General features: G+C 42.5%; 1 protein-coding gene across 1 annotated transcript in view; it reads right to left on the bottom strand.

Annotated features, from left to right (window-relative positions):
• The window catches only part of HDGFL3 (HDGF like 3), a 74,405-nt gene extending 49,906 nt beyond the window's left edge, over positions 1–24,499 (bottom strand). Inside the window, exon 1 of the mRNA XM_058736428.1 lies at positions 24,104–24,499. Coding sequence (XP_058592411.1) covers positions 24,104–24,187 — 84 coding nt within the window. The 5' untranslated portion in view covers positions 24,188–24,499. The remainder of the gene's footprint in view (positions 1–24,103) is intronic.
• Between the last annotated feature and the right edge of the window lie 2,282 nt (positions 24,500–26,781).

Genomic DNA, 26,781 nt, shown 5'->3' with positions numbered 1-26,781 from the left:
AAAATCAAACATTTTATTCATGCTAAAACTGTCAACAAAGTGGCTTTAGAGGGAACATACCTCAACATAAAGGTCATGTGACAAACCCACAACTAATAGAATACCTAATGGTGAAAAACAGAGCTTTCCTCTTAAGATCAGGAATGAGTCCAGGATGTCCATGCTCACCACTTCTAGTCACACAGTACTAGATGTCCTAGCTGCAGCAATCAGACAAGAAAAAGAATAAAAGGTATCCAAATTGGTTAAGGAATAAGTAAAATTGTCATTATCTGCAGATGACATGGTATCATATATAGAAAACCCTAAAGACTCCATCAAAAAACTAGTAGAATAGGGGCGCCTGGGTGGCTCAGTTGGTTAAGCATCTGGCTCTTGGTTTCAGCTCAGGTCACGATCTCAGTGTGTGAATTCGAGCCTCCTATGTTGGGCTCTGTGCTGACAGTGTGGAGCCTGCTTGAGATTCTCTCTCCCTCCTTCTCTGCCCCTCCCCTGCTTGCTCATTCTGTCTCTTTAAAAAGTAAATAAAACTTAAAACAAAAATTAAAGAAACTAACAGAATAAATGAATTCAGTAAAGTTGTAGGATACAAAATATACTGAAATCTGTTGCGTTTCCATATACTAATAATGATGTAGCAGAAAGAAAGATTAACAGTCTTATTTACAATTGCACTAAAAAGAATACCTGGAAATAAATTTAACCAAGGAAGTGAAAAGACCTGTATACTCTGAAAACTATAAAACACTGATAAAAAAATTGAAGACAACACAAATGGGAAGATATACTGTGTTCACAGACAGAAATAATTAATATTGTTAAAATGTCCATACCACCCAAGCAATTTACAGATTCAATGAATCCTGACCAAAATTATCAGTGGCATTTCACAGAACTAGAATAATCCTAAAATTTGTATGGAACAAGAGACCCCAAATAGCCAAAGCAATCTTGAAAAAGAACAAAGCTGGAGATATCACAATTCCAGATTTCAAGATATATTATAAAGCTACAGTAAGCAAAACAGTATGGTACTGGCACTAAAACAGACACACAGATCAGTGAAACAGAATAGGGAGCCCAGAAATAAACCCATGCTTATATGGGTTTTAATCTATGATAAAGGAAGCAAGAGTTTACAATGGATAAAAGGCAGTCTCTTCAATAAATGGTGCTGGGAAAACTGGACAGTTACATGAAACTGGACCACTTTCTCATACCAGACACAAAAATAAACTCAAAATGGATTAAAGACCTAAATGTGAGACTGACACCATGAAACTCCTAAAAGAAAACACAGGCAGTCATCTCTTGAACATTGACCTTAGCAACATTTCCCTAGATATGTCTCCTTAGTCAAGGGAAACAAAAGCAAAAATAAACTACTGGGACCACACCAAAATAAAAAGCTTTCACACAGAGAAGGAAACCATCAACAAAATAAAAAGGCAACCTACTAAATGGGAATAGATATTTGGAAATGATATATATAATAAAACATCAATACCCAAAAATACATAAAGAGATTCTACAACTATATATATATAATATATATATATATAAAATAAATATATATATTTATTTATTATATATATATTTATTATATATATATATATATTTTTTTTTCCCCAATTAAAAAGTCATCAGGGGACATGAATAGACCTCTTTCCAAAGAAGACATACAGATGGCCAGCAAACACATGAAAAGATGCTTAACACCACTAATCATTAGGGAAATGCAAATCAAAAGCACAATGAATTATGACCTCATACCTGCTAGAATGGCTAGTGTCAAAAAGGCAAGAAATAACAGGTGTTGGTAAGGATGCTGAGAAAAGGGAGCCCTTGTACACTGTTGGTGGGAATGCAAATTGGTATAATCACTGTGAGAAAACAGTATGGAGGTTCCTCAAAAAATTAAAAATAGAAAGACCCAGGGTGCCTGGGTAGCCCAGTCGGTTGAGCGTTTGACTCTTTTTTTTTTTTTTAATTTTTTTTTTAATGTTTATTTATTTTTGAGACAGAGAGAGACAGAGCATGAACGGGGGAGGGTCAGAGAGGGAGACACAGAATCCGAAACAGGCTCCAGGCTCTGAGCGGTCAGTCAGCACAGAGCCCGACGCAGGGCTCGAACTCATGGACCGTGAGATCATGACCTGAGCCAAAGTCAGCCGCTTAACCGACTGAGCCACCCAGGCGCCCTGAGCGTTCGACTCTTGATTTGGGCTCAGGTCACGATCCCAGGGTTGAGCCCCATGTTAGGCTCTGTGCTGAGCATGCAGCCTGCTTAAGATTCTCTCTCCCTCTGTCCCTCTCCCCACTCACTCTCTCTTCTCTTAAAAAAAAAAAAAGTAGACATACCCTATGATTCCAGTAATTATACTATGGAGAATTTACCCAAATAAAATGAAAACGCTAATTCAATAAGATATATGCACCCTTGTGTTTACTGAAGCATTACTTACTATATAATAGCCAAGTTACTGAAGCAACCTAAGTGTCCACTGATAGGTGGATGGATGAAGAGGATGTGGTATACATATACGATTATTACTCAGCCATGAAAATGAAATCTTGCTATTTGCAACAACACAGATGGACCTAGAGGGTATTATGTTAAGTAAAATAAGTCAGAGAAAGACAAATGCAGTATTTCACTTACACGTGGAATCTAAAAAACAAAACAAACAAAACAGAAACCATCTTAAATACAGAGAACTGGTGGTTGCATGAGGGGAAGGATCTGGGGGATAGATGAAGGGAATTAAGAGATACAAATTTCCAATTATCAAATAAATACATCACAGAGATGAAAGTACAGGGGAATAGAGTCAATAATATTGTAATAACATTGTATGGTGACAGATGGTAATTACATTTTTTTCAACTTTTTAAAATGTTTATTTAATTGGGGCATTCACTTTTGAATGCCCCCTCTCTGTAAAGAGAGCTTTCATACTATTCTTCCTTTCTGATCTTATATTCTAATAAACTTGTGCCTGCTGCTCAATAAATAAATAAATAAACAAACAGACAAATAAATAAATGTTTATTTATTTTTGAGAGAGCAAGAGTGGGGAGGGACAGAGGATCTGAAGCAGGCTCTGTGTCGACAGCATAATGTATAAGATTGGTGAATCGCTGCCATACACCTGAAACTAATATAACACCGAATGCCAACTATACTTCAGAAACCAAAAAAAACCCCAAACACCCAAAGGACTTGGATGCCATTTATGGAAAGAATTTCAGAATACAAGGAAAAAAGTGAAAGTAAGGAAAATAATCATATTGGCTAAAACTAGAACCTGCTCCAACATAATAGAACACTATAAAACAAAGAAGCCAAATCACTAAAGAAGTGAAGGAAATAAAAGGAGACCAAAATGGAAGACAATTTGCAAAGACATTATTTGCAAAAGGGAAAGCATATTGAACAGAGGGGAACAAGGTAGACACTGATTCACTGACAAGGAGAGACAACTAATAAAAGAGGACACTTTTAAGATTAATAGGTTTAGACTATTATTGGGTTTTGCATTCACAAAACAACCTGTGAAAAAGGTTAATCTGTATTCAGTTTCATGTGTACCACCATGTGTGCTGGCAGATTGGGAAAGCTGGAATAGGGAAGGAAATGACCTTAAAATTATTTACTAAAACTAGTCTGGTTTTTAAAAAAAATGTGCACCATGACCAAGAGACTATTTTGGGAATGCAAGGTAGATTCAACATATCAAAATCAATCAATATAATATACCATATTAATAGAACAAAAGACAAAGACCACATGACAATCATATTAGACACAGGAAAAACATCTGAAAAACTCTGACATCCTTTCATGATAAAAACATTCAACCAAGTGGGAATAGAAGGAAACAACCTCAAGCTGATAAAGGGCATCAATAAAAAAAACAAAACAAACAAACAAAAAAACCCAAAAAACCTCAGCTAACATCATACTTAATGGTGAAAGACTGAAAAATTTCCGCGTAAGATCAGGAACACGACCAGGATGTTCACCTGCCATCGCTTCTAGTCAACATTGTACTAGAGGTTCTAGACAGAGCATTTAGACTGTTGGGAATGTAAAGTAGTAAAGCGGCATTAGAAAAGAGTCCGGCAGTTTTTCAAAGGGTTAAACACTGAGTAATGATATGACCCAGCAATTCCATTCCTAGCTGTATACCCAAGAGATTGAAAACATGAAGTCCACATAAAAAATTGTACACAAATGTTCACTGTGGCATTATTCATAACAGCCAGAAGCGGAAACAATCCAAATACCCATCAACTGATGAGCAATTTTAAAAAATGTGAAATACCCACCCAGTGGAATGTCATTCAGCTATAAAAAGGGATGAAGTGCTGACACTTGTTATACACAGATGAAATACGAATAAACATAATGCTAAGTGAAAGGCCAGACACAAAAGGCCACACAGTCTAGGATTCCATTTATTTATTTATGTATTTAAGTTTACTTTATTTTGGGGGAGACGGAGAGAGAGAGGCAGAAAGAGGCGAGAAAGAGAGTCCCACCAGGCTTGGTACTGTCATTGCAGAGCCCGATGTGGGGCTCAATCCCGTGAATCGTGAGATCATGACCTGAGCTGAAATCAAGAGCTGGACACTTAACCAAAACTAAGCCGTCCATGTGCCCCTATGATTCCATTTAAATAAAATGTCCAGAATGAACACATTCATAGAGACAAAGTAGATTTGTGATTGTCGGGGTCTGGGTGGGTGGGGAGTGACTGCTTAATGAATACAGGGTTTCCTTTTGGGGTGATGAAATGTTCTGGAATTAATGTTAACAGCTGTACCAAAACTTGTGAATATAATAAAAACCACTGAATTGCACAATTTAAAAGGATGAATTTTATGGCACCTGAATTACATCTTAAAACACACACACACACACACACACACACACACACACACAGATATGTTTATATACTGAGACAAAGTAAGGCATATTCCAAGTATGCAAGTATAATTTAATATTTAATCTACTTATATAATTAATACAAAGGCTAAAAAAGAAAACTTATATGATTATTACAATGGATGGTAAAAAGACGGTTGGCAAAATTTAACTTAAAAAAAAAAGTTTATTCACAAGCAGGCTCTGTGCTATCAGCATAGAGCCTGACGTAGGGCTCGAACTCATGAACCATGAGATCATGACCTGAGTTGAAATCAAGAGCTGGAGGCTTAACACTTTGAGCCACTCAGGCACCCCAAAATTTAACTTCTTAATAAAAATTATTTAAAAAACAAGAATAAAAGAATATTTCAACATAATGAAGACAGCCAAATCCAAATAGAGTAATAAAACAAGATATATTCCTAAAAATCAGGAAGGAGGCAAGGATGTCAATTACCTCCAGTGCTTAACACTGTTCTGGAAGTTCTAGTTAATATATTAAGATAATTCCTACCCCACTTTCCAACAAACAAATATTGCAACAGAAGAGACAAAAGAATCATAATTTGCATATGATTTACGAAAAAGTTTATCACTAGAAAAACAGAATTAAAGTATAGCAGGATGACAAATAAGGGAAAAAAAAGCCTTGGCATGTTATCACCAGAGACCAGATTTGAAAATATAAAAGAAAAAGACTGAATTCAGTCCTTCTACAAATATTTACTGAATGTTTTTTGTGAGCCAGTCACTGTTCTAAGTGTTAAGGATACACCAACAAACAAGAGGCAAAAATCCCTGCCCTCAAGGGGGAAAATAAAACAGCAAATAACTCTAATAAATAAGTAAATTATTTAGTATGTAAGAATACGAAAAAAGAGCTGTACAAAATGAGTCAAGCACAGGGTTGTAATTGTCAACAGGACGGTTTAAAATCTCTCATTGGAAGAGGCAGGCCCGAACAGACTGGAGGGGTTCTGGGCGATGCCCGGAGGAGGGAGCCGGGACAGAGCCCCTGAGGCAGCACTGTGACCCGGGTGTAAGGAACCGGGAGGAGGCTGGGGCTGGGCTATATCAAGGAAGGGAGGAGGCTGGTCGACCCTCTACGTTAAGGGGATGACTGTTGCCCTTGCGGCACCGCTGAAAAGAGACTTTCAGAGGGCAGGGGTGGAGAGGGAGAGCAGCTAGAAATCTACTAGAACAGTAAAGGGACGATAGCGGTATAGACAAGGATGGTGGCGGTGGAAGGGTTTGCAATCTGCTTGTAACTCTGAGGTTGGAATGAACGGGGTTTGCCAGCACACTAGGTATGGGGAGTAAAAAAAACTGTTAAGGATGATGCCAAGGTTCTTATTCTGAGCAACTAAAATTCAGTTTATAAAAGCATCAGCAACAGCAAATGACACCCAGTAATTTTTTTTTAACGTTTTTTTTTATTTTTTTATTTTATCTTTTTTTTTATTTTTGGGACAGAGAGAGACAGAGCATGAACGGGGGAGGGGCAGAGAGAGAGGGAGACACAGAATCGGAAACAGGCTCCAGGCTCCGAGCCATCAGCCCAGAGCCCGACGCGGGGCTCGAACTCACGGACCGCGAGATCGTGACCTGGCTGAAGTCGGACGCTTAACCGACTGCGCCACCCAGGCGCCCCACCCAGTAATTTTTTTAAGAAGTGTGGTTCCTTTAGGAAGAAAACCTCAAAACTCTACTAGACAGAAAAAAAAAATAGAAACATTCCATATTTCTGGCTGGAATGTTTCAATATTGGTAAAAATGTCATTCCTCCTCGTATTAGTTTACAATTTAATTCACTTCAAACTAAAATTCCATTGAGATTTCTCTTGAAATTCATTCAACGTATTGCTAAAGTCAATCTAGAAAAACAACTAAGTGAAAATGGTTAAGAATACTTATTCTTTATTTTTTATTAAAATTTTTTTAATGTTTATTTATTTTTGAGAGAGACAGAGAGAGAGCATGAGAGGCAGAGGGGCAGAGAGAGAAGGAGACACAGAATCCGAAGCAGGCTCCAGGCTCTGAGCTGGCAGCACAGAGCCCGACGCGGGGCTCGAACTCACGAGTGCATGACCTGAGTCAAAGTCAGTGGCCCAACCGAATGAACCACCCAGGCGCCCCCAAAATACTTATTCTTAATAAAAAGATTACTTCTGAGAAACTTGCTCTTCTCTGCCTAAAATGCTTTCCCCACAATATCCACAGGGCTCCCTCTCCTTCAGATCTCTGAGTTCAAATGCTGTCCTACGAGAGAGGCTTTCCCCGAACACTCGCTATACGACACAGCAAGACCCTTGCTTCCTCTGTACCACTGCCAGCACTCCCTATCCCCTTCGGCCTCTGGGTCACATTCTGCACTATAAACTCCGCCTGGTGTAGAGGATGTGTCCGATAAATAGCTGTTCAATGAATGGATGAATAAACATCCATTACCAGAGATAAACCACACAATGTACTGGAATGGTTTAGAATACAGGCTGTGGAGCCCAGTATCAGGTTTATCATTTACTGTAATTGGGCAATTTTTAAGATATTTAAAATCTTTCTCAAGTTCAGAAAGTTTTTTCACATGTAAAGACAGGGGGCGGGGGTTATGAACATCAACAGCACAGGGTTATTGTCATGGTATATAAGAAGAAATGGCATACAAGCTCTCAACAATTAATGCTAAGACTTTCATTTAATTCTTCTTCCTTAAAACAAGCCCACTTAAATCAGTTCCCTCAAAATTTCTGTCCCCTACCCTCTTGCACTGTTGGTGGGAATGCAAACTGGTGCAGCCACTCTGGAAAAGTGTGGATGTTCCTCAAAAAATTAAAAATAGAATTACCCTATGACCCAACAATAGCTGGGTCCCCAGCACTAGTAGGAATTTATCCAAAGGATACAGGAGTGCTGATTCGTAAGGGCACATGCACCCCAATGTTTATAGCAGCGCTATCAACAATAGCCGAATTATGGAAACAGCCCAAATGTCCACCAACTGATGAATGAATAAAGAAGACGTATATATACACAATGGAATACTACTTGGCAATGAGAAAGAATGAAATTCTGCCATTTGCAACAACGTGGATGGAACTGGAAGGTATTATGCTAAGTGAAATAAGCCAGTCAGAAAAAGGTATCATATGTTTTCACTCATACGTGGAATTCAAGAAACTTGACAGAATACCATAGTGGAAGGGAAGGAAAAAATAAGTTACAAACAGAGAGGGAGGCAAACCATAAGAGACTCTTAGATACAAACTGAGGATTGATGGGGGTCGGGGGCTGAGGGGGCGTGGAAAATGGGTGATGGGCATTGAGGAGGGCACTTGTTGGGATGAGCACTGGACGTTGTATGTAAGTGATGAATCACGGGAATCTACTCCTGAAGCCAAGACTACCCTGTATACACTCTATGTTAGCTAACATGACAATAAATTATTTAAAAAAAATTTGTCCCCTAACTCTAGTTGTAAAAACTATCAGAGGACAGAAGAAAGTAGTATTTGTTTAGGTTCAACCATGTGTTAGGTACCTGTAAATAAGTTCTCTCAATAACTTTGTGGGGGTAGATAACACTAATTCCACTTTAGAGAAGAAGAGGCTAAGGGAGATTAGGTAATTTGCCCAAGGTCACACAGATAAGTGGCAGAGCATCATTTGACCCCATATGTCCTTAGCTCCAGAGCACATGCTCTTTCTGCTCTCCTATACTTCCTATCTCTTCTTTCGTAGGAGTCCCGTAAATATTTGAAAATTACTATCGCTATGTACATCTTTCCTTCTTTTACAAAACATTCACATCTCTTATTATTTCCTTATATGTCTTTATTTCTAGATCCCTCATGGTCAAGAATTCATTCTAGTTTGTGAGGCCCCTTAACCTATGGCATCTTAAGTTTGAACTGCACGGGACCACATATACCTGAATTTTTTCCAAAAAACTATAGTATCGTAAATATATTTTTTCTTCCTTATGATTTTCCTAACAATATTGTCTTTCTCTAGCTTACTTTATTATAATAAACATATATATGTGCTAATCAACTATTTATGTTATTCATAAGGCCTGTGGTCCACAGTAGGCTATTTGTAGTTAGGTTTTTAGAAAGTCAAAAGTTATACCTGGGGGTGCCTGGGTGGCTGAGTCAGTTGAACATCCGACTCCAGGTTTCGGCTCAGGTCACAATCTCACCATTTGTGGGTTTAAGTCCCATGTGGGGCTCCGTGCTGACAGTGCAAAGACTGCTTGGGATATTCTCTCTCTCTCTCTCTCTCTCTCTCTCTCTTTCTCTCTCCCTCCCTCCCTCCCTCCCTCCCTCTCCTTCTCCCTGTCCCTCCTGTGCTCACCCTCTTTCTTTGTCGAAATAAACTTAAAAAAAAATTTTATACTTGGATTTTTGACTGTGGGGGTTGGTGCCCCTAGTCCCTGTCCCCTTGTTGTTCAAGGGTCAACTAGAATTATTTTTAAAGGGAACAAAATCTTGCAGACCCCCATAAAATTTTATGATAATGTTCTGAAACATGCACAAAGATAACAATTGTACTCATAACCATATACTATAAAACCAAGATTAATTTGTATATCAAGCAGAAATAAAAGGACCTCAATAAAATCCAAATTAATAATATTAATTTAATGTCCTATTGCTTTGTTGAAATTACATCCTGTTTATTACAACACGAATATGTCTCAGGTTCTAAGGCATGTAGCACCCCCACTTTGCCTTGCGCCGTGTGAGGAGTCCAATTTCACAGCACTTCTCTCTACTTGAACCCTAGTCCATCTTGACATCATTAGGTGACCAAGTAAGATGTGGGAATTAAAGAAAAAAGAGCACCTGGGATAATCTGAGGTCTTTGTTTTGGGGGGTGACTGGCCAGATAGTAATTTTTTACTAAAATAGGAAAACTGGAGGGGCGCCCGGGTGGCTCAGTTGGTTGAGCATCTGACTTTGGCTCAAGACACGATCTCGCAGTTGGTGAGTTTGAGGCCCACATCTGGCTCACTGCTGTCAGTGCAGAGTCCACTTCAGATCCTCTGTCCCCCTCTCTCTGCCCTCCCCTGCTCGTTCTCTCTCTCTCACTGTCTCCCTCCCTGCCTCAAAAATAAATAAACATTAAAAGAAAAAGAAATACTTAGGTAGGGAGGGGTGACTAGATTAGTTCTGACCATGAACTTGTGGTACTGTGGTACTGGGGCTATTAGTCAGAAAACGGAGGTGTGGATTTGAGTCAGGGCCTGAAACAGAGGTCTAGAAGATATTATTCTGAAGATGGTGGCTTGAAGTCGAAAAAGACCCTACAAAGGCACAGAGAAATAGAAGAACCTTTCAAGAAAAGCAATACATGAGGGAAGCCAAACAAAGGAAGAGCATTTTTTATTTTTATCTTTAATTTTTTTTAATGTTTATTTATTTTTGGGACAGAGAGAGACAGAGCATGAACGGGGGAGGGTCAGAGAGAGAGGGAGACACAGAGTCTGAAACAGGCTCCGGGCTCTGAGCCGTCAGCACAGAGCCCGACACGGGGCTTGAACTCACGAACTGCGAGATCGTGACCTGAGCCGAAGTTGGACGCTTAACCGACTGAGCCACCCAGGTGCCTCTCGGAAGAGTATTTTTTAAAAGGCAGTATTAAATTCCACCGAGGCAAAGTAAGGATGGAGTGCTCTCTGGATCAGCACATCAGGGTGACCTTTGGGGGAGGGGGAAGAATGAGACAGTAAGAGGACCATTTCTGGTCTGAGGAGAAAGAATTCGTCAAGGGGAAGAGGCTGTTTAGGTCAACCCTAGCACCTGTTAGAGCACTTGGGATATAGCAAAGATTCAAAAAATATTTACTGAATGTTGATGAAAGAAGGAAAAGGGAGGAGTCAAGCAAGAGGAGAGTCTTAATAAGCAGCACAGGGAAGAGGTGAAGGGGAGGGAAACGATTTTTTAATCATGTTAAACTCCAGGCTGTTTATGTTCAGAATCCTCGAAACGATAAAAAAAAAAGTTGTTATTGTGCCCATTTTACAGATGAGTCCACCGAGGCCGAAGGGATTAGGTAACCTACGCGAGGTTACTCATCTACTCAGATGTGGCTTCATCTGCCCACAAGACTCTTGCTCTTCTACTTCACCCTGAAAAGGAACACGTGAAACCTGAAAGTAAGAGAATTTGCTGAAAACGAGGGGAAAGAATCTGAGCTGGAAGAGGACAATGAAAGTATCTCGCCACCAGCGAGAAGAACCATGAGCAGCACTGGGGGCCCGGATGAAAGCAATCGGGGGCGGGGGGGGGGGCAGGCCCAGGCTGCAAGTCTTTGTGATTACGGCCAGTTGCTTGCAGGAGACCATTTGCTGGAGCAGAAAAGGCAGGTGAGAAGAATGGCCAGGAAGGGGCTTCTAGAATGAATGTATCAGAGTAAAAAGGGGGAGAGCAGTTCAAGTGATCATGTGGGTTCCTTCATGTAAGAAGGAAGGGAAGCCCAGAGGCAGTGGACAGACCAAGAGGAAATGGGGAGGTCAAAGGCTTCCAGAGTTTACAGTAACACTGAATGAGAAGCAATTTTCACGGACAAAGGAGGAATCCTCGGTCACCGTCACCTCCATTTCACTTCGGCAAACTTCTCCGACTGCCCACTCCTGGTAAACTGCTCTACTTCTGTAATTTGCTCTTGTGACAACAGAAAAACAAGGGACACGTTTGTTCTGGGTTACCTGATCCCTGGGAGTCAAATAATCTTTGCCCCAGACAAGGAACTTATTAAAAACAAACAGTGGAAACCATCATACTTCATAACTCTAGCAAAGGCTCTGTCTCTTCCCTCCACCTGGCCTCCCACAAGGTAGAGCCAGCAGACCACAGCAGTGACGGAGGACTGAGCTGGACAACAACCAGAGCTCTTGAATACCTGGCATAACATGAAGATTAACCCAATCGTACCCTTTCTGTTCCAAGATAAGTTCCATGTAGTACAGTGGGTACTCCTTTCGTGTGTACTCATAGAAGTGTACTCCTTCTGTGTGAGTCAATCAGCCAGATGTGAGAGCTAAAACTGTGCTTACTGTATCTTTTCAGAAAGGTATCTTTTACAGAAACTGAAGAATGCTTTACTATCCTCAATACTAGGTTCTCTCTCTACTGAGGCTGCTGTATCTAGTAATAGCAAGAAGTCTCTTTTTGATTAGACAAAGTGATTTAAAAAGGAAATATAGGGGCGTCTGGGTGGCTCAGTAGGTGGGTCGGGTCACGATCTCACGGTTTGTGAGTTCAAGCCCCACATCGGGCTTTGTGCTGACAGTTCAGAGCCTGGAGCCTGCTTCAGATTGTGTCTCCCTCTTTCTGCCCCTCCTCGCTCAAGCTGTCTCTCTCAAAAATAAACATACATTTAAAAAAATTAAAGAAAAAGAAATATACAACCATTAGAAACGTGTTAGTCCCATGACTTTACACCCACTTCAGAAACTACCACACCCCTCCCCCCCCAAGTACAAGTCTTCTGGACTTAAAAAAAGCCCTTCATCCTCAGTCCTGGATAGCCTGATACCTCCAGGCTAGCCTCACAAACTCAAGAAACCCCCAGAGCTTCAATACTATCATCCAGGGAACACTATGTAGTCAAACACTGTTCTGTAGCTGGATAGTTAAGAAATACATGGAGCTTAATATCCTTAAGAAGGCATATATATATGAAGCTATAATTAGCTTCAACAAAGTTGTAGATCCATGTGCAGTTTAAAGATTAGAAGGATGATGAGAGTAGAAATACTATATTTGTATACCAAGCCTTTTGAGATCAAGGGAAAAACTGGCCTGGATGGTTAAATGACCTAAAATAACGTAACTTTCTTTTCTTACGTCCATGTGATTTTCATGTAAGACTGTGGCTACAGCAGAATAAAAAGCTCAGGACTGCTAACTCGTCTCCAAAATCCATACACACAAGCAAAACTCACACAGATCAATTTCCCTTTGGCCTAACAGACCAGATCAGTGCTTTTTTTCAAACTATAGGTAGTGAAAGTGATTTAGTGAGTTACAACCTGATTTTACACAAAATAAAAATATAAAAATATCAGAATGCATCACAAATAATATGATTTGGTGAAAACTTTTTTCTGGTGTGTGTGTGTACGTATATATATGTGTGTGTATGAAATTAGTATATATGGGCTATAGTAAAAAAAAAAAAGGGGGGGGGGCCTGAAAGCCATCAGACTAGACTGCATCAGAATCAAGCAACAACGATGACTCACTGCTAAGATCTAAATATTTTCGAAATTATTGACTTAATCCTCACATCACAGTTCGAGGAAGGAAATAAGAACAGTTATATGCCTTGTTTGAAAATAGTTGGTCTCATTTTGAAAGTCAAACAGAGGTCTAGAGGGAATTAATTTTCAATTCACTCAACATATGCTAATTCTAAAAAAAAAAATGAACCAAGAATGTCATACTGCTCCCTGTGAATAAGTATTTTCCTCCTAAGTTAAAGATACCCTTAGCATAAAAGTTCTATTTCAGTGATAAAGAAAAAGGAAGAAGAGATCTAAAGAGATGAATTTATTTTTTGACATTTTTTCCTACATAAAAATTTTCGAATCTTCTGTGACACTCTTTTTCACATTGCTTACCACCTCTGAACCTAACATACCAGCACTTCTAACAGCTCTCATCTTAAATACATTTTGCAATAAAAACCTAGAAGTTAATGCTATGCTATCAAGAATTTTCCAGTTCCCATGGAGGTAACTTTGTTGTTACCATGGACTCTCCTATACTTTGAAAACCAGATAACCTCCACTTCTGGGTGGCCTTACAGACTATAATCAGACTTAGAGAATCCACTCAGAGCTCGCATTTCAGTGATCTAGTGGACTGAGTAGTTTATTCAGAGGCCTTTTTTGTATGCCACATAGTCCGACTTAGTTTGCCCCCAAATACTGAAACTATTTGGAACCTCTAGAAATGGCCATCATACTCAGGAATCTGAATAAGGGGTAACAATGACAAGTCCCTACAATGACTAGAGCCTAGAGCTAACTCAAAATTATGAAGCCACGAGGAAACTACTGAAAGACACCCACCCACCCACAAAAGCATTTGCTGAGACTTTACTAGGTTTCTAGCATTGTACAGTAAGGAGTTTGTGGTGTTCCTGGTAGGTGATTGTTGGGTACTACACTAGCAAACACTTCTCTCATGTACATTTTAACACATGATTACTAGGGAAAAAGAAGGGAAAGTGAGTAAGAATTTGACAAACACAAATATTTCACTGAATTTCTTTGGTTACAAGTTAGGCAGAACAGATATATCATCTATGATCCTTAACTAGCAAACACTATTTCATGCACATTTCAATATTTGATTCCAAGGAAAAAAGGGAAAGAGAGTAAGAATTATCATCCTCCCCATTTTACAACGAGGTTGTAATAAAAGATGCCCAAACCTGACAAATCAAGACAGTGGTGGAATGAACTATGCTGTCTTTTAACTCTTGGCTTCATTGTTCTTCCCAGTATCGTAGGAAATCTTGTTCAGATATCTGGAGGATCCTTCTAAAGGCTTGAGCTCACCAATTTTAGATTACTTCATTCTTTTTACCTCTATGTAGCTCTCTGTGACCATACAGCTATTTACCTAACTGCAGCAAATTCCTAGTGGTAAAAAGATATAATAGAAAAATTCACTTACTACCATAGCTGAGAAGCAATTACATATATGAACGGCAGTGAAATAACACAGGAAAATGCTGTTATAGGGATTAAGAATGCAGTAAACTGGCAAAAAGCTACACAGGCTAGTAGTAGTCCTTATGATTTAGCTTCTAGGCTCTACTGAACCAGTAACTCTTGCTATACCTGCTCTTCAAAGTCTATGTTTTCCATCACACATAAAGGTTTTAGAACCTAAAACTAAAGTCAACACTACGCTATTCATTCAGAATGGATTTTTTTTTTAAATTTTTTTTTTCAACGTTTTTTATTTATTTTTGGGACAGAGAGAGACAGAGCATGAACGGGGGAGGGGCAGAGAGAGAGGGAGACACAGAATCGGAAACAGGCTCCAGGCTCCGAGCCGTCGGCCCAGAGCCCGACGCGGGGCTCGAACTCACGGACCGCGAGATCGTGACCTGGCTGAAGTCGGACGCTTAACCGACTGCGCCACCCAGGCGCCCCTCATTCAGAATGGATTTTAATGGGCTCTGCTTTCTTTATATGCATAACGGATATCTTATTTACTTTCATACTGCCTTGTGTCAAAGGGCTTTCAAAGACACAGACCAGAGAAAAATAATAACAAATGTCACAATAAACGTTTTCTGACTTGAGAGTGCTGGCCTCCCAGTAGCTTATAATACATACACATACATACATATATATATATATATATATATATATATATATATATATATATATGCATACGTATACATATACACATATGTAATATATATAATATACATACAGTCTTCTTACACAGTGCCAAATGCTTCTTCAGTTCCTTCACCTCATCTGTTTCCACATTTTTTTTAAGTTTATTTTTATTTATTTTCAGAGAGCGCGTGTGTGTGGGAGGGGTAGAGAGAGAAGGGACACAGAGAATCCCAAGCAGGTTCTGTGCTGTCAGCACAGAGCCCGATGTGGGGCTGGATCACAGGACGCTGGGATCATGACCTAAGCCAAAACCAAGAGCCAGACACCTAACTGAATGAGCCACCCAGGAGCCCCTGTTATCACATTTCTTATGTTCCTGTGGCATTCTTAATGGTCTAGGATTAACACACTTCACTCAGTGTATAACCTTAGGTGAATTTCTTAAGTCTTGGTTTTCTTATGGGACTATCTACCTTAGAGTAGTGGTATCATATATTCATCCTAATTTGTAATCAAGACATATAAGATACGTGATTTGATATATGACATATATGACACATATATTCTGCCTAAATTGTCAACGAGGAAATTAATTCTATTAAATATCTGTATTTATTAGGTTGACAAACATTTTTAAAATTGTAAATCATCTCCTTTTAATGAATATGTGAGAAGACAGGTATTTTCTTATTCTGCTACTGGTTAAGATGGTTAAAACTTTTCTGGAGGGCAATGTGACAATATAAATCCAAAGTTTTAAAACATGCACGTGCCCTTTGACTAAGAAATGTGATTCCCAGATACCAATCCTGAAGTAACTAACGGTTTAGCTAAAAGCATGTGTCTCAGAGTATTATTTTACAGTATAAAAAACTGGAAATAACCTAAATATCAGTATAACAGGAACTTATATACGGTTATATGGTAAATATGGTTATAATTTATAACAAATAGGTCTGTACCATAAATTACCAGATGGCTATTACAGATAATGTTATAGAAATGCATTCACTGCCACTGAAAGACATCTAAGATATAGTGTTTAAGTGGGGATAAAAGGCTGCAGAACTGAATGTATTATAAAAATTATGTACTTACACATGTAGGTGCATATTCATGATGCTTGTTACGAGGTAGAGGGATATTAATCTTTCTACAATGAACATTATTACTTATGTAATAAAATTTTTTTACAGACATGAGGTATTTATAACATAAAGGTTAATCCATTCTCTCTTTTAAATAGTTAAAGATAGGTTAAATAATTTACAGTATAAGCAGGGGTGCCTGGCTGGCTCAGTCAGGAGTATGGGACTCCTGATCCTGGGGTTGTGAGTTCAAGTGCCTCATTGGGTAGAGATTACTTAAATATAAAACCTTAAAAAAAAACAGTTCACAGTATGAGCAGATAGTTTTAGATGCAAGGAACTCTACTGACCTTTAAGGGTCCTCTACAGTCAGTACTCCATTTGTGGTGGAAAAAACAGCATTTTTTTGTTTGTTTTTAATTTCTAATTTGTTACAGATGGGCATTTTTATAAAATACATGAAAGAGTAATTATTAGAAAAATAAAATTAAAGGCATATAAAATACAAGCCTCATTTTAAAAATAAGATTCACAAGGGGTGCCTGGGTGGCTCAGTCACTTAAGCGTCCGACTCTTGGTTTTGGTTCAGGTCATGATCTCACAGCTGGTAGGTTTAAGTCCTGTGTCGGGCTCTGAGCTGACAGTGCAGCGCCTGCTTGGGATTCTCTCTCCCTCTCCCCCACTCACATGTGCGCACGCTCTCTCTCTCAAAATAAATAAATAAACTTAAAAAAAATAAAATTAGATTCACTAGCATAAAGTTACTCTATCGGATTGCTTCACAAAGTTTCTCGGGGTGCCTGGGTGGCCAACTCTTGATCTCAGCTCAGGTCTGATGTCATGGTTTGTGAGTTCAAGTCCTACAATGGGCTTGCGCTGACAGCGCGGAGCCTGCTTGGGATTCTGTCTCTCCCTCTCTCTGCCCCTTCCCCGCTTGCATTCTCTCTCTCTCAAAACTAAACTTAAAAAAAAAAAGTTTCTAAACTCTTACTCTCAATCTCTGCACCTATCTTGTCACTGTCACCTATCCTGGCCACAGACCATACTTCCAGTAGCACGGCTCTAAAGGATAAAGGATAAAAAGTCCATTTTGCAATGGACTGACTAATAACTATCAGGTAGACTAGCTTCTGACTGAGTATCTGGGCAATCTTCTGCAATCGAAGATAACTTTTTCCAATAAAAAGGAGCATTTGGGCTCTTCCCCTATTATGTTTACCCTATTTACAAGCCTACAATGTTCTTCTTATGCTAATAGACATTTTCAGTAGTCATACATAATTTTAAACCATCAATCCTTTTCCAAAAGAATCAAATACAATCTCATATAGTAGAAACCTGACTTCAGAGAATTAACATTTTACAAATCATGGGGAAAACAGTAGTCATTAGGGCATTCCAAAGGGGATGTGCCAGAAATGCAGATTCACCTGGGTGAAATGGGAGCGATGGAAAAGGTACACGTTCGTATTGAGAGTTTAAGCTGCCTATTTGCTCCCAGAGTTAAGCAGAAGAACAGGAGACAATCTGCCAGGTCCTCGCAACACGAACACAGTCCCTGGGGAAAAGGCTGACTGAATCTGTGTCACTCTACCTGAGGAATGAAACAATGACGGACTCGCTTGGACTCACGCCAAAGAAATGCAAAGTGTAAACATCTTACTTTATGCTGAGATTAAAAAAAGTTTAAGTCTCAAGTGATTCCCTGAAGTGATGTAGCCTGGTCTCCAAAAATAAAGGTTCGCAGTTTATTGTCAAAGATAAAAAACTGAAAGTGCAACGGATCAGAAACTAAGGATTCTCAGCCTTTGTATTAATACAAGGCATAGAAACACTAATTATTTAATTATAATATTAAAAAAATTTTTTTTTCAACGTTTTTTATTTTTTATTTTTGGGACAGAGAGAGACAGAGCACGAACGGGGGAGGGGCAGAGAGAGAGGGAGACACAGAATCGGAAGCAGGCTCCAGGCTCCGAGCCGTCGGCCCAGAGCCCGACGCGGGGCTCGAACTCACGGACCGCGAGATCGTGACCCGGCTGAAGTCGGACGCTTCACCGACGGCGCCACCCGGGCGCCCCAATTATAATATTTTTAAGTTGCTGCAAATTTAATCTGTTGGTAGAAAAATGAAAAACTATACCTAGGCACAGTGTCTTACACACAGTAGGTGCTCAATAAAAGCTCACTAAGCATTTAGCTCTTCAAGATGTCATAGAATGGTAGGTCAAATGCTGTATTCTTAAGTTTTATCAAGCGAGAGGTTGAGAGCTAGATGAGAAATAAGAGGAGCAATGATTTAATATGAAAGGAACAGAAAGACTCTAATACGTAAACAAAAGACAGAGGCAGAAACCAGAACTAAAAAGAAATGTAAAGAAAAAGCTGTGAAGTAGTAAATGAAGTTTCTAAAATAGTCAAAAGGGAACAGGAAGATGCAAATCGGTAGCACTGAAGTCTTAAAGGGAAAAAACTTCTCACTGAAAGCCAAGAATGGTGAAATTCAATCCGTGAAGAAGTTTGGAGTATTAGATTCTTTCTCCCCACTTCATACAAAGTATGCATTTTTAAACTGAGGTATAACATATACAGTCTGGTGCACAAATCTTAAATGGACAGCTTGATATATTTTTACACATGTACACTTCTGGGTACCCACCAGCCAGATCAAGATACAGAACACCTTCAGGGCTTCCTCCTCCACCCACCAAGAACTAATCACCACTGATCAATTGTGCCCGCTTTGACTGTCATGGTTAGCATACAGAATGTGCGCTCTGGTGTTGGCTTTCTTCACTCAACCTCAAAATCTTGAAATACGTCCATATTTTTGCGGGCATCAGTAGTTTGTTCCTTTTTACTGCTGAGTAGTACTCCACTGCACGAATATACTACAATTCTGCTGATCCGTTCTCCTGTTGATGGACACCTGGGTTGTTCTCAATCTCCTGCTATTATGGATAAAGCTGCCATGTACGAGCATTCTTGTACAAATCTTTTGGTGGACACAAACACTCATTTTTCCTGGATATATGCCTAGACCAGACTGCTAAATTACAAGCTAGGCGTGTGTTTAACTACAGACGACCAGGCCAGCTTTCTAAAGTGATCATATCAATTTACTCTCTGATTAGCAATGCCAGAGAGTACTCCTATAAAGTTTTTAAATTTAAAAAAGTTCTTTCGTTGAAACAGAAGAGTTTTGAGACCTTTTTGTTTTGTTTTGTATTTCTATTTTTTAGAGCAGGGGTAACATAGGCAGAGTGCTCATATCTCAGGGAATGTACAAGATGATGGGGGCTGGGGAGGTGTGAGAAGAAAATAGTGCAACTTCTATTTTAGTTTCTTATTCTTTTCCCTAAAAAGTAAGTTTTACTAATATTTAATACATAAGTTGACACTGGTATCCTTTTTCAGATGGTTGTATTTATTCACTTTGGGCCTACTGTGGTTTCCTGCCATTTGAGAGTGCCTGGTTGAGCAAAATTATGGAATATTCACTTCTAACTGAACTCTTGCCAAATGAACAAGTGGCTAAAAGGAGTCCTATAAGAGAGTACTAATAACGTAAGCATAAGCAAACAAGGAAATGGCCAAGCTGACAGTTCTGTTATAGAAAATCTCTTTAGATGATAAAAACTGTGACTAGCTAGTCAGATCTCCCATGAAACAGGCAAAAAATAACATTAATATTTTTAAAAATATAAACAATCTATTACTCTTAATATTTTGCTAATAAGAATTTAAAAATTTTTAACGTTTATTTATTTTTGAGACAGAGAGAGACAGAGCATGAACGGGGAGGGTCAGAGACAGAGGGAGACACAGAATCTGAAACAGGCTCCAGGCTCTGAGCTGCCAGCACAGAAACTGACGCGGGGCCTGAACTCACGGGCCCGAACTCATGGACCCCGAGATCATGACCTGAGCTGAAGTCGGACGCTTAACCGACTGGGCCACCCAGGCACCCCCGCTAATAAGAATTTTAAAACATAAATTATATCATTTGTCACTCCCTTCAGATTCTCTTGTATTTGTTTCATAATGTACAGAATAGTACAAAGTACATGTATACATAATTTTTTTAAATGTTTATTTATTCATCTTCATTTTTGAGACAGAAACAGAGCATGAGCGGGGGAGAGGCAGAGAGGGAGTCACAGAATCAGAAGCAGGCTCCAGGCTCCGGAGCGGTCTGACGCGGGACGCGAACTTGTCAACTGCGAGATCATGACCTGAGGTGAAGTTGGACGTTCAACCGACTGAGCCACCCAGAAGCCCCTATAATTTAAAGGAAGTTTACACAAATTTTTTTTTTACCAACAGGGTACACAATCAAAAGGGTTCAGAGACTCGTTTTAGTGTATTTTTAATATTAAGCTAGTTAATCCTTGGGTACAAATGAACTTGTAATTTTTAAGTCATATTTAATCAAGTATACTCCATTAGAAACAGCTAGCTGGCTACTGAATGTTAACACATCTGAACTGGGAGGAAGACAGGAATTAACTGGGAAGAGGAAATGAGGGAACTTTCATCGGTACTGATACTATGCTGTATCTTGCAAGAGGTTTGGACTATACCAGTGTACATATTTGTCAAACTCACTGATACATTTAAGTATGTTTCAGTTTATGTAAATTTTACCTCAAAAGGCAAAAAAAAGGACCTAAAAAAAATATTGACCTCTAGTTAACGATAATGCATGCTCAAGTGTCTAGGAGTAAATTATACTGATGTTGGCAACTTACTTTAAAATGCATTAAAATAAGATGGACTGCTATATGGATAGAGGGATGGATCTATGAATAACATGATAAAGCAAGTGCAGTAAATGCTGCTTATAGAATTTGGGTGACGGACAGAAGGGTGTACGATTCTTTTAACTTTTCTGTGTGTTTGAAATTACTCATGATAAAATGTTGGAAAAAAGAATCAATCTACTCCTAAGTTGAAAATTAAAAACAGTACAGTGATACAGGCTAGAAATTCAAGCTAGAAATTCAAAAAGGAAAAAAAGGCAGGAACATTCAACCACCACTGCTTGATGCTTTTACATACGTTAAATCTGTGAGGGCTGAATTATGTCTATTTCGCAAACTAAAACTTAGATTACAGAACATGCCTAAGGTCAGAGAGTACGAAACCCAGCCCAAAACTGAATCTAACCTGACCATTTTCCTAGATGCCTGAGTCCTCTTGGCCCACATTCCTCACAAGGGTCTGCCTAGAACCAGACGTCTTCACTGCAGCACAGAAGCTGGTTCTCCATCCAAGCGTGGACCACCTCCGATAGAAAACTCCCTACAGTCTGAACCGAAATCTGTCTCCCCCACATTTTGCCTCCTACGTCTGATCGTCTGATCGCTTGGGGCCATATAGACTCTAATCCCCACTTGACTGGTCTTCATAGCAAGCGACAGAATTCAAATAAGTAGAGTTTTTTTCCAGTGAGTACTTTATAACATCATCTACAAGCTATGACTGGGTGTAAGTGGGGATAATGCCTCACAGAACTGGAGAAGAAATAAAATGAGAACATATGTGAAGCATACAGCACAGTAACGAACAGAGTAGGGACTCAAATATCTTTTTCTAACCCTTACCTTCCCTTGGAAATGATAACATGCCACTCACTATAAAATAATACTTTTTTAATTAAAAAAAAAGAAAGACTTAGGTCCTTTCCTTAAGTTTATGTTAAATGTGAAGAGACTTAGATTTTTCTTTCCTGTATTTACTATACCTAACAACCCAACTGACTTTGTTTCCTCATTTCACTTTTCATTTTGCCTTGTTTTGCAATTACAAATTCTAGGAATTTTATGTGGATTAGATATACAACTACGACCACTTCTGCAGCACGTTTTTGTTTCAAAATTACTACAGGTGGCCAACCTATGAAAGCAACTTGTTAAGGAAACTTTAAGTATTTTCTTTTTGACTCTCAGAAGTTATTTATCAAAGGTAAGATTAAAGGAAGCCACTGGATTACAAGGAACCGACCAACTGGTGATGATAATCTTTAATTCACTTTTGACCATGTGTATACCAATGAACCCTATAGCTGTTTATTTCTTGATAAATATACTCAGAGATTCCCTGAAGGATGCCTGAAGTCACAAACCTTGCCCCTTTAAGCAGGATGGCACTTCGGTATGAAAAGTAACCAGTTATCCTACCGTGAGGTTGAGGCCAACCTACAGTTCACATGTGGAGAAGAGTGATTTTCACAGCCTAATGGAACCTGAACCTCATTTGAGATCTGAGGTTGTCAGTATTGGAAGGGATCCTACAGATGATCATTTTAGAGTTGCAGAAATGGCTATTCAGTTGAAATGATTAGCCCACAAAGACCAAATACCAAGGCCCCCAATTCCTGGCACAGTGTTCTCTCCATTTCACAATCATGTCAAAGTAAATACAAAAAAAAAGTGATTATAACCATCCATTACTTCAACTTCACTAATTTCAGCCTGGCCACCCGTGATGTCACTTCCTTTTGTGAATGGGTGGGTTTTTTTGTTTTTTTTTTTTCTTTCTTGGTCTAGCTATCTGCACTTTACTGTAATACAACATTTTAGAGCTCACACTCTTATTTATGCCAATATTTCCCCACATCTACCTCTGTTCCCCAAAGATACCAACAAGCCTCCAAGATGCCTTGACCCTCCTTTTCACTGTATTTATTTCAAACAACTAACTGCCAAGTATGATCAGAATTAGAAGTAAAAGCGATTTATTTTTAAAACACAAAGCACACACGGTAGTGTTGATCTCTTCCCCAAAAGGCCTGCTTAAGAAAAAAAAAAAAAAAAATCGAATGCTGTGCATTACACGCAGATGCTTTCTAGAGAAAAGAGCCCGGCGACAGCCTTGCTAGATAGGAAAGAGAGAGCTATTGTGGACTGTAGTGGAAGGCCAAGGAGAAGGTCTGGGATCCGACCTAAAACAAATATGGAGGTGAAAAGGCACGAGGAGCTTCCCGGACCCAGCCGCCGGGGCCAAGCGGCGAGCCCCCCTCCCCCCCAGCTCCTCAGGGTGGGCTCGGGAGAACGATGGGCAGCGGGGATGCACATACCCCAGGACAATGATGGGGCCCGCGGGGAACCCGGAATCGCGCGCAGGGAAGACTCAACAAGTCTGGATGGCGAAGGATGCGCCGAGGGATGGATGAACGGCTGCCAAGAGGCTCCCGCTGGCCTCGGGACGGCCACGGCCCCGTTCCAGGATCCCCGGCCGCGCGGCCCCCGCCGGCCCGCCGCCAGCCATTTGCATTACGCTCCCCTACGTGCCCCGACGTTCGCCCGGGACCCGGCTTCCCACCCGCGACCCTGCCCGCAGCGATGCCTGCCGCCCAGGCCCGCCGCCCGGCGGCGCGGGCTCCCAAGCCCCGGCGGCGGGCCTGCCCGGGCCGGAGCCGCCTTCGAAAGTGGGCGGAAGGATGGCCGCCCTCGCGGGGAGCGGGCGCGGCCCGGAACCCTCGCCTCCGGCCCGGGCACGTCCTCCGTGCGCAGCGCCGCCCGCGCCTCCGGCCCCGGCCGCGGCCGGCTCGGGGCGCCGGGCTCCCTCCGGGCGCCGGGCTCCGGGCCGAGGCGGATGGGGACGGGGACGGGGACGGGGACGGGGACGGGGGGAGGGGGGGGGGCGGGCGCGCCATCATGAAGGGGAAAATGGTGGGCGGGCGGGCCCGCCCGCGGCCGCCGTACTCACCCGGGCCGGCCAGTGCGGGTAGCCCTTCATCTTGGCGAAGACCAGGTCGCCCGCCTTGTACTCGCGGGGCCGCGGACGCGCCATCCCGGCCGCTTCCTCCCCCGGTCGTCCTTGGTCGCCGCGAAGATGCCGGGAGGCCGCCCCCCCGCGGGCCGACGGACTGCGCCGCGCTCCCCGCGGGCCTCGAGCGGGCGGGCGGACGAGCGGCCGCTCCGACGAGGGGAAGCGGCGAGGCGGCGGCTGAGGCGAGGGGTGGGCGGGGGGCGCAGCAGGCCCGGCAAATCACGGCCCGGCAGCGGGGGAGGGGAGCCCCCGGCCGCTCGGCTCTCGCCCGCGCCGAGGTCCCCGCCGCCGCCGCGCGCTGCTCACAGGCGCCGCGTCGCCTGCCTCATGCCGCCACCGCCGTCGCCGCCGCCGCCGCCGGCCTCCCTCCCGGGCTCCCGGGCGCGGCGCGAGCGCCGGGCCTCGCGCCTCCTCCGAATTCCTCCTCGGGCAGCGACCGCAAACACGATCTTATTATTGTTCTCGCGCGCGCTCAGCATCCCCCCCGCCCCGCTTCCCGCTCCCCTCCCCTCCCGCGCCGGCCGGTTAATTCCTAGGTACACGGCCGGCTTTCGCCCAGAAACCGAGCGCGCCAGCCCGGCTGCTCGGCGGGCGGGCGGGCGGGCGGTGGGCGCGTCCTCCCCCAGCACCGAAGCCCGCGCGGGGCGGGCGGGAGCGCCTACTCCGGAGGACGCCCGCCGCCCGCTCTCTTTTGTTCTGGGCCCGGAGCTGCCTGGCGCAGCCCAGCCAATCACCACCTGGCCGCCCCCCTCCCCGCCGGCCAGCGCCACACTGGGGGGCGCTCCCCCACCCCTCCCCGCCCCCGCCCGGCCGCCCCCCGCGGCCACTGCTGCGGATGCTCTCCGGTGAGTGGGGCACAAAGGCGCTCCAGGCCTGGGGGACGACTGCGGAGGGGACCCGCTGCCCCGAGCATCAACCAGGCTGCTTGGAAAGAGCATCGCTCCGGAGTCGGCGATCTTGTCCGGTTCTCGCCCCACGTCTGCCCTTGACAGTGGGTTGGGACCCACCTAGGGCAGGCTCTGGAGCCGGGGTCGCGGGAGGTGCCGTCCTGGGCCGAGCGGCACAGTCGGGATTCGAACGCGGACCCGCGCGCCTCCAAAGTCCACAAAAGCTTATGCTTCTCCTTGCGTGGATCCTTACAGGCCTGCAGTTTTGTGGAAGGGACTGAACTCTGGCAGGTCACTCGTTTCCAGTCCTGCCAACGTTTTGGACAACGTGTGTTGAATCTGTCTAATGATGACCGCTACTTCTTTACAGCATCCTGAAGCCCACCTTTGGGAAGTCAGCGGGCGCAGCTCCTGAGTGGAACCGACTTTCTGTGGCCTTCATTTTGTCACAAGAACAGTTCTTGTGTGCGTCTGTCCCCTCTTCTAAGCTCTCCTGCCCTCCCCCCTTTGATAGCAGCTATTTCTATCAGCATCTGCCTCCCTCACTTGCCTTGTAGAACTGTGTGTGTGTGTGTGTGTGTGTGTGTGTGTGTGTGTGTGTGTGGAATACCAACCCTTGCTCCTGTTCCTAGTGCTGGGCTTCCAATAACGGAGCTCTAAAGTCTCTAGACTTTCTGATGATTATGTTGTTACTAGTGCTTGACATGACCCCCTAATGCATTTCCTTACCACTTGCATCTGGTGATTTTCCTTTTCAGATATGACCCCTTCCTCATAGCTCCTACAGGCTCACCTGTCTTGTTTTCTCACTGTGCAAAACTAGTCTAGGTCCTTTGGCCTCCGTTATGATAGCCAGCATCAGCCGGTTCAGGCTTCTATAACAAAATACCATAGACGGGGTGACTTAAAAACAACGGAAAGTTTATTTCTCACCGTTCTGGAGGCTGGGAGGTCCAAGAACAAGGCAGTTCTGTTTTTTTGGTGAGGACCGGCTTCCTGGTTCATAGAGGACAGTGTTTTCAGCAGTGTTTACCCTGTGTCCTTCTACAGGTAGGAGTGGGAACAGGGCATGGGGGCTCCCTGGGGTCCCTTTTGTAAGGACACTAATCCCATTCATGAGGCCTCCACCCCATGACCTCATCCCCTCCCAAAGCCTTCACTTCCAAATACATTTGACATTAGGATTTCGCATATGAATTTAGGGAGGACACAAACATTCGGTCCATAGCAGTCTGCTAATGTGCCTCCCACTTGTACCACCTGTCATGTGTATCTGTCATCATGCCATCATGCGCCGTCCATGAACCTGTGAATGGTTCCTATGTCATCTTATGTCAAAACTCAATCCCTCCGACTAGCTTCAAAGCCCTGGCTGTTGGCTGCCTGCCCCCTATGGTCCAGCCTCCCTGTGGGCATAGGGTGGAAACAGGGGAGAGGAAAGGAATGAGAACGAACGGAAGGTTGTCAGTTGGAAACCACAGGGAGACTTTCAGCAGAGAAGGGACATGATCCTGGTTTGGGTCCAGACGAATTACTCTGGTGGCCAGCGCGGAGGTGGATTTGAGGCTAAGAGTCTGGAGGCAGGAGCTTAGCTGTGGTGGTGGGTGCTGTCACCAGGAGACAGAGGGGCTGTGACAGGGCTTGCTGACTCACTGGATGGTAACTAGGGAGGAAGAACCAAGTCAGAAACCCTTCCCTGGTTTCTGGGTTAAGCAACAGGATGATTAG

Source organism: Neofelis nebulosa, chromosome 7, assembly GCF_028018385.1.
Source record: "Neofelis nebulosa isolate mNeoNeb1 chromosome 7, mNeoNeb1.pri, whole genome shotgun sequence".
In the NCBI taxonomy this organism is placed as follows: Eukaryota; Metazoa; Chordata; class Mammalia; order Carnivora; family Felidae; genus Neofelis; species Neofelis nebulosa.
The sequence above is the reverse complement of the archived record's forward strand: the minus strand, read 5'-3'. Positions and strand labels throughout refer to the sequence as shown.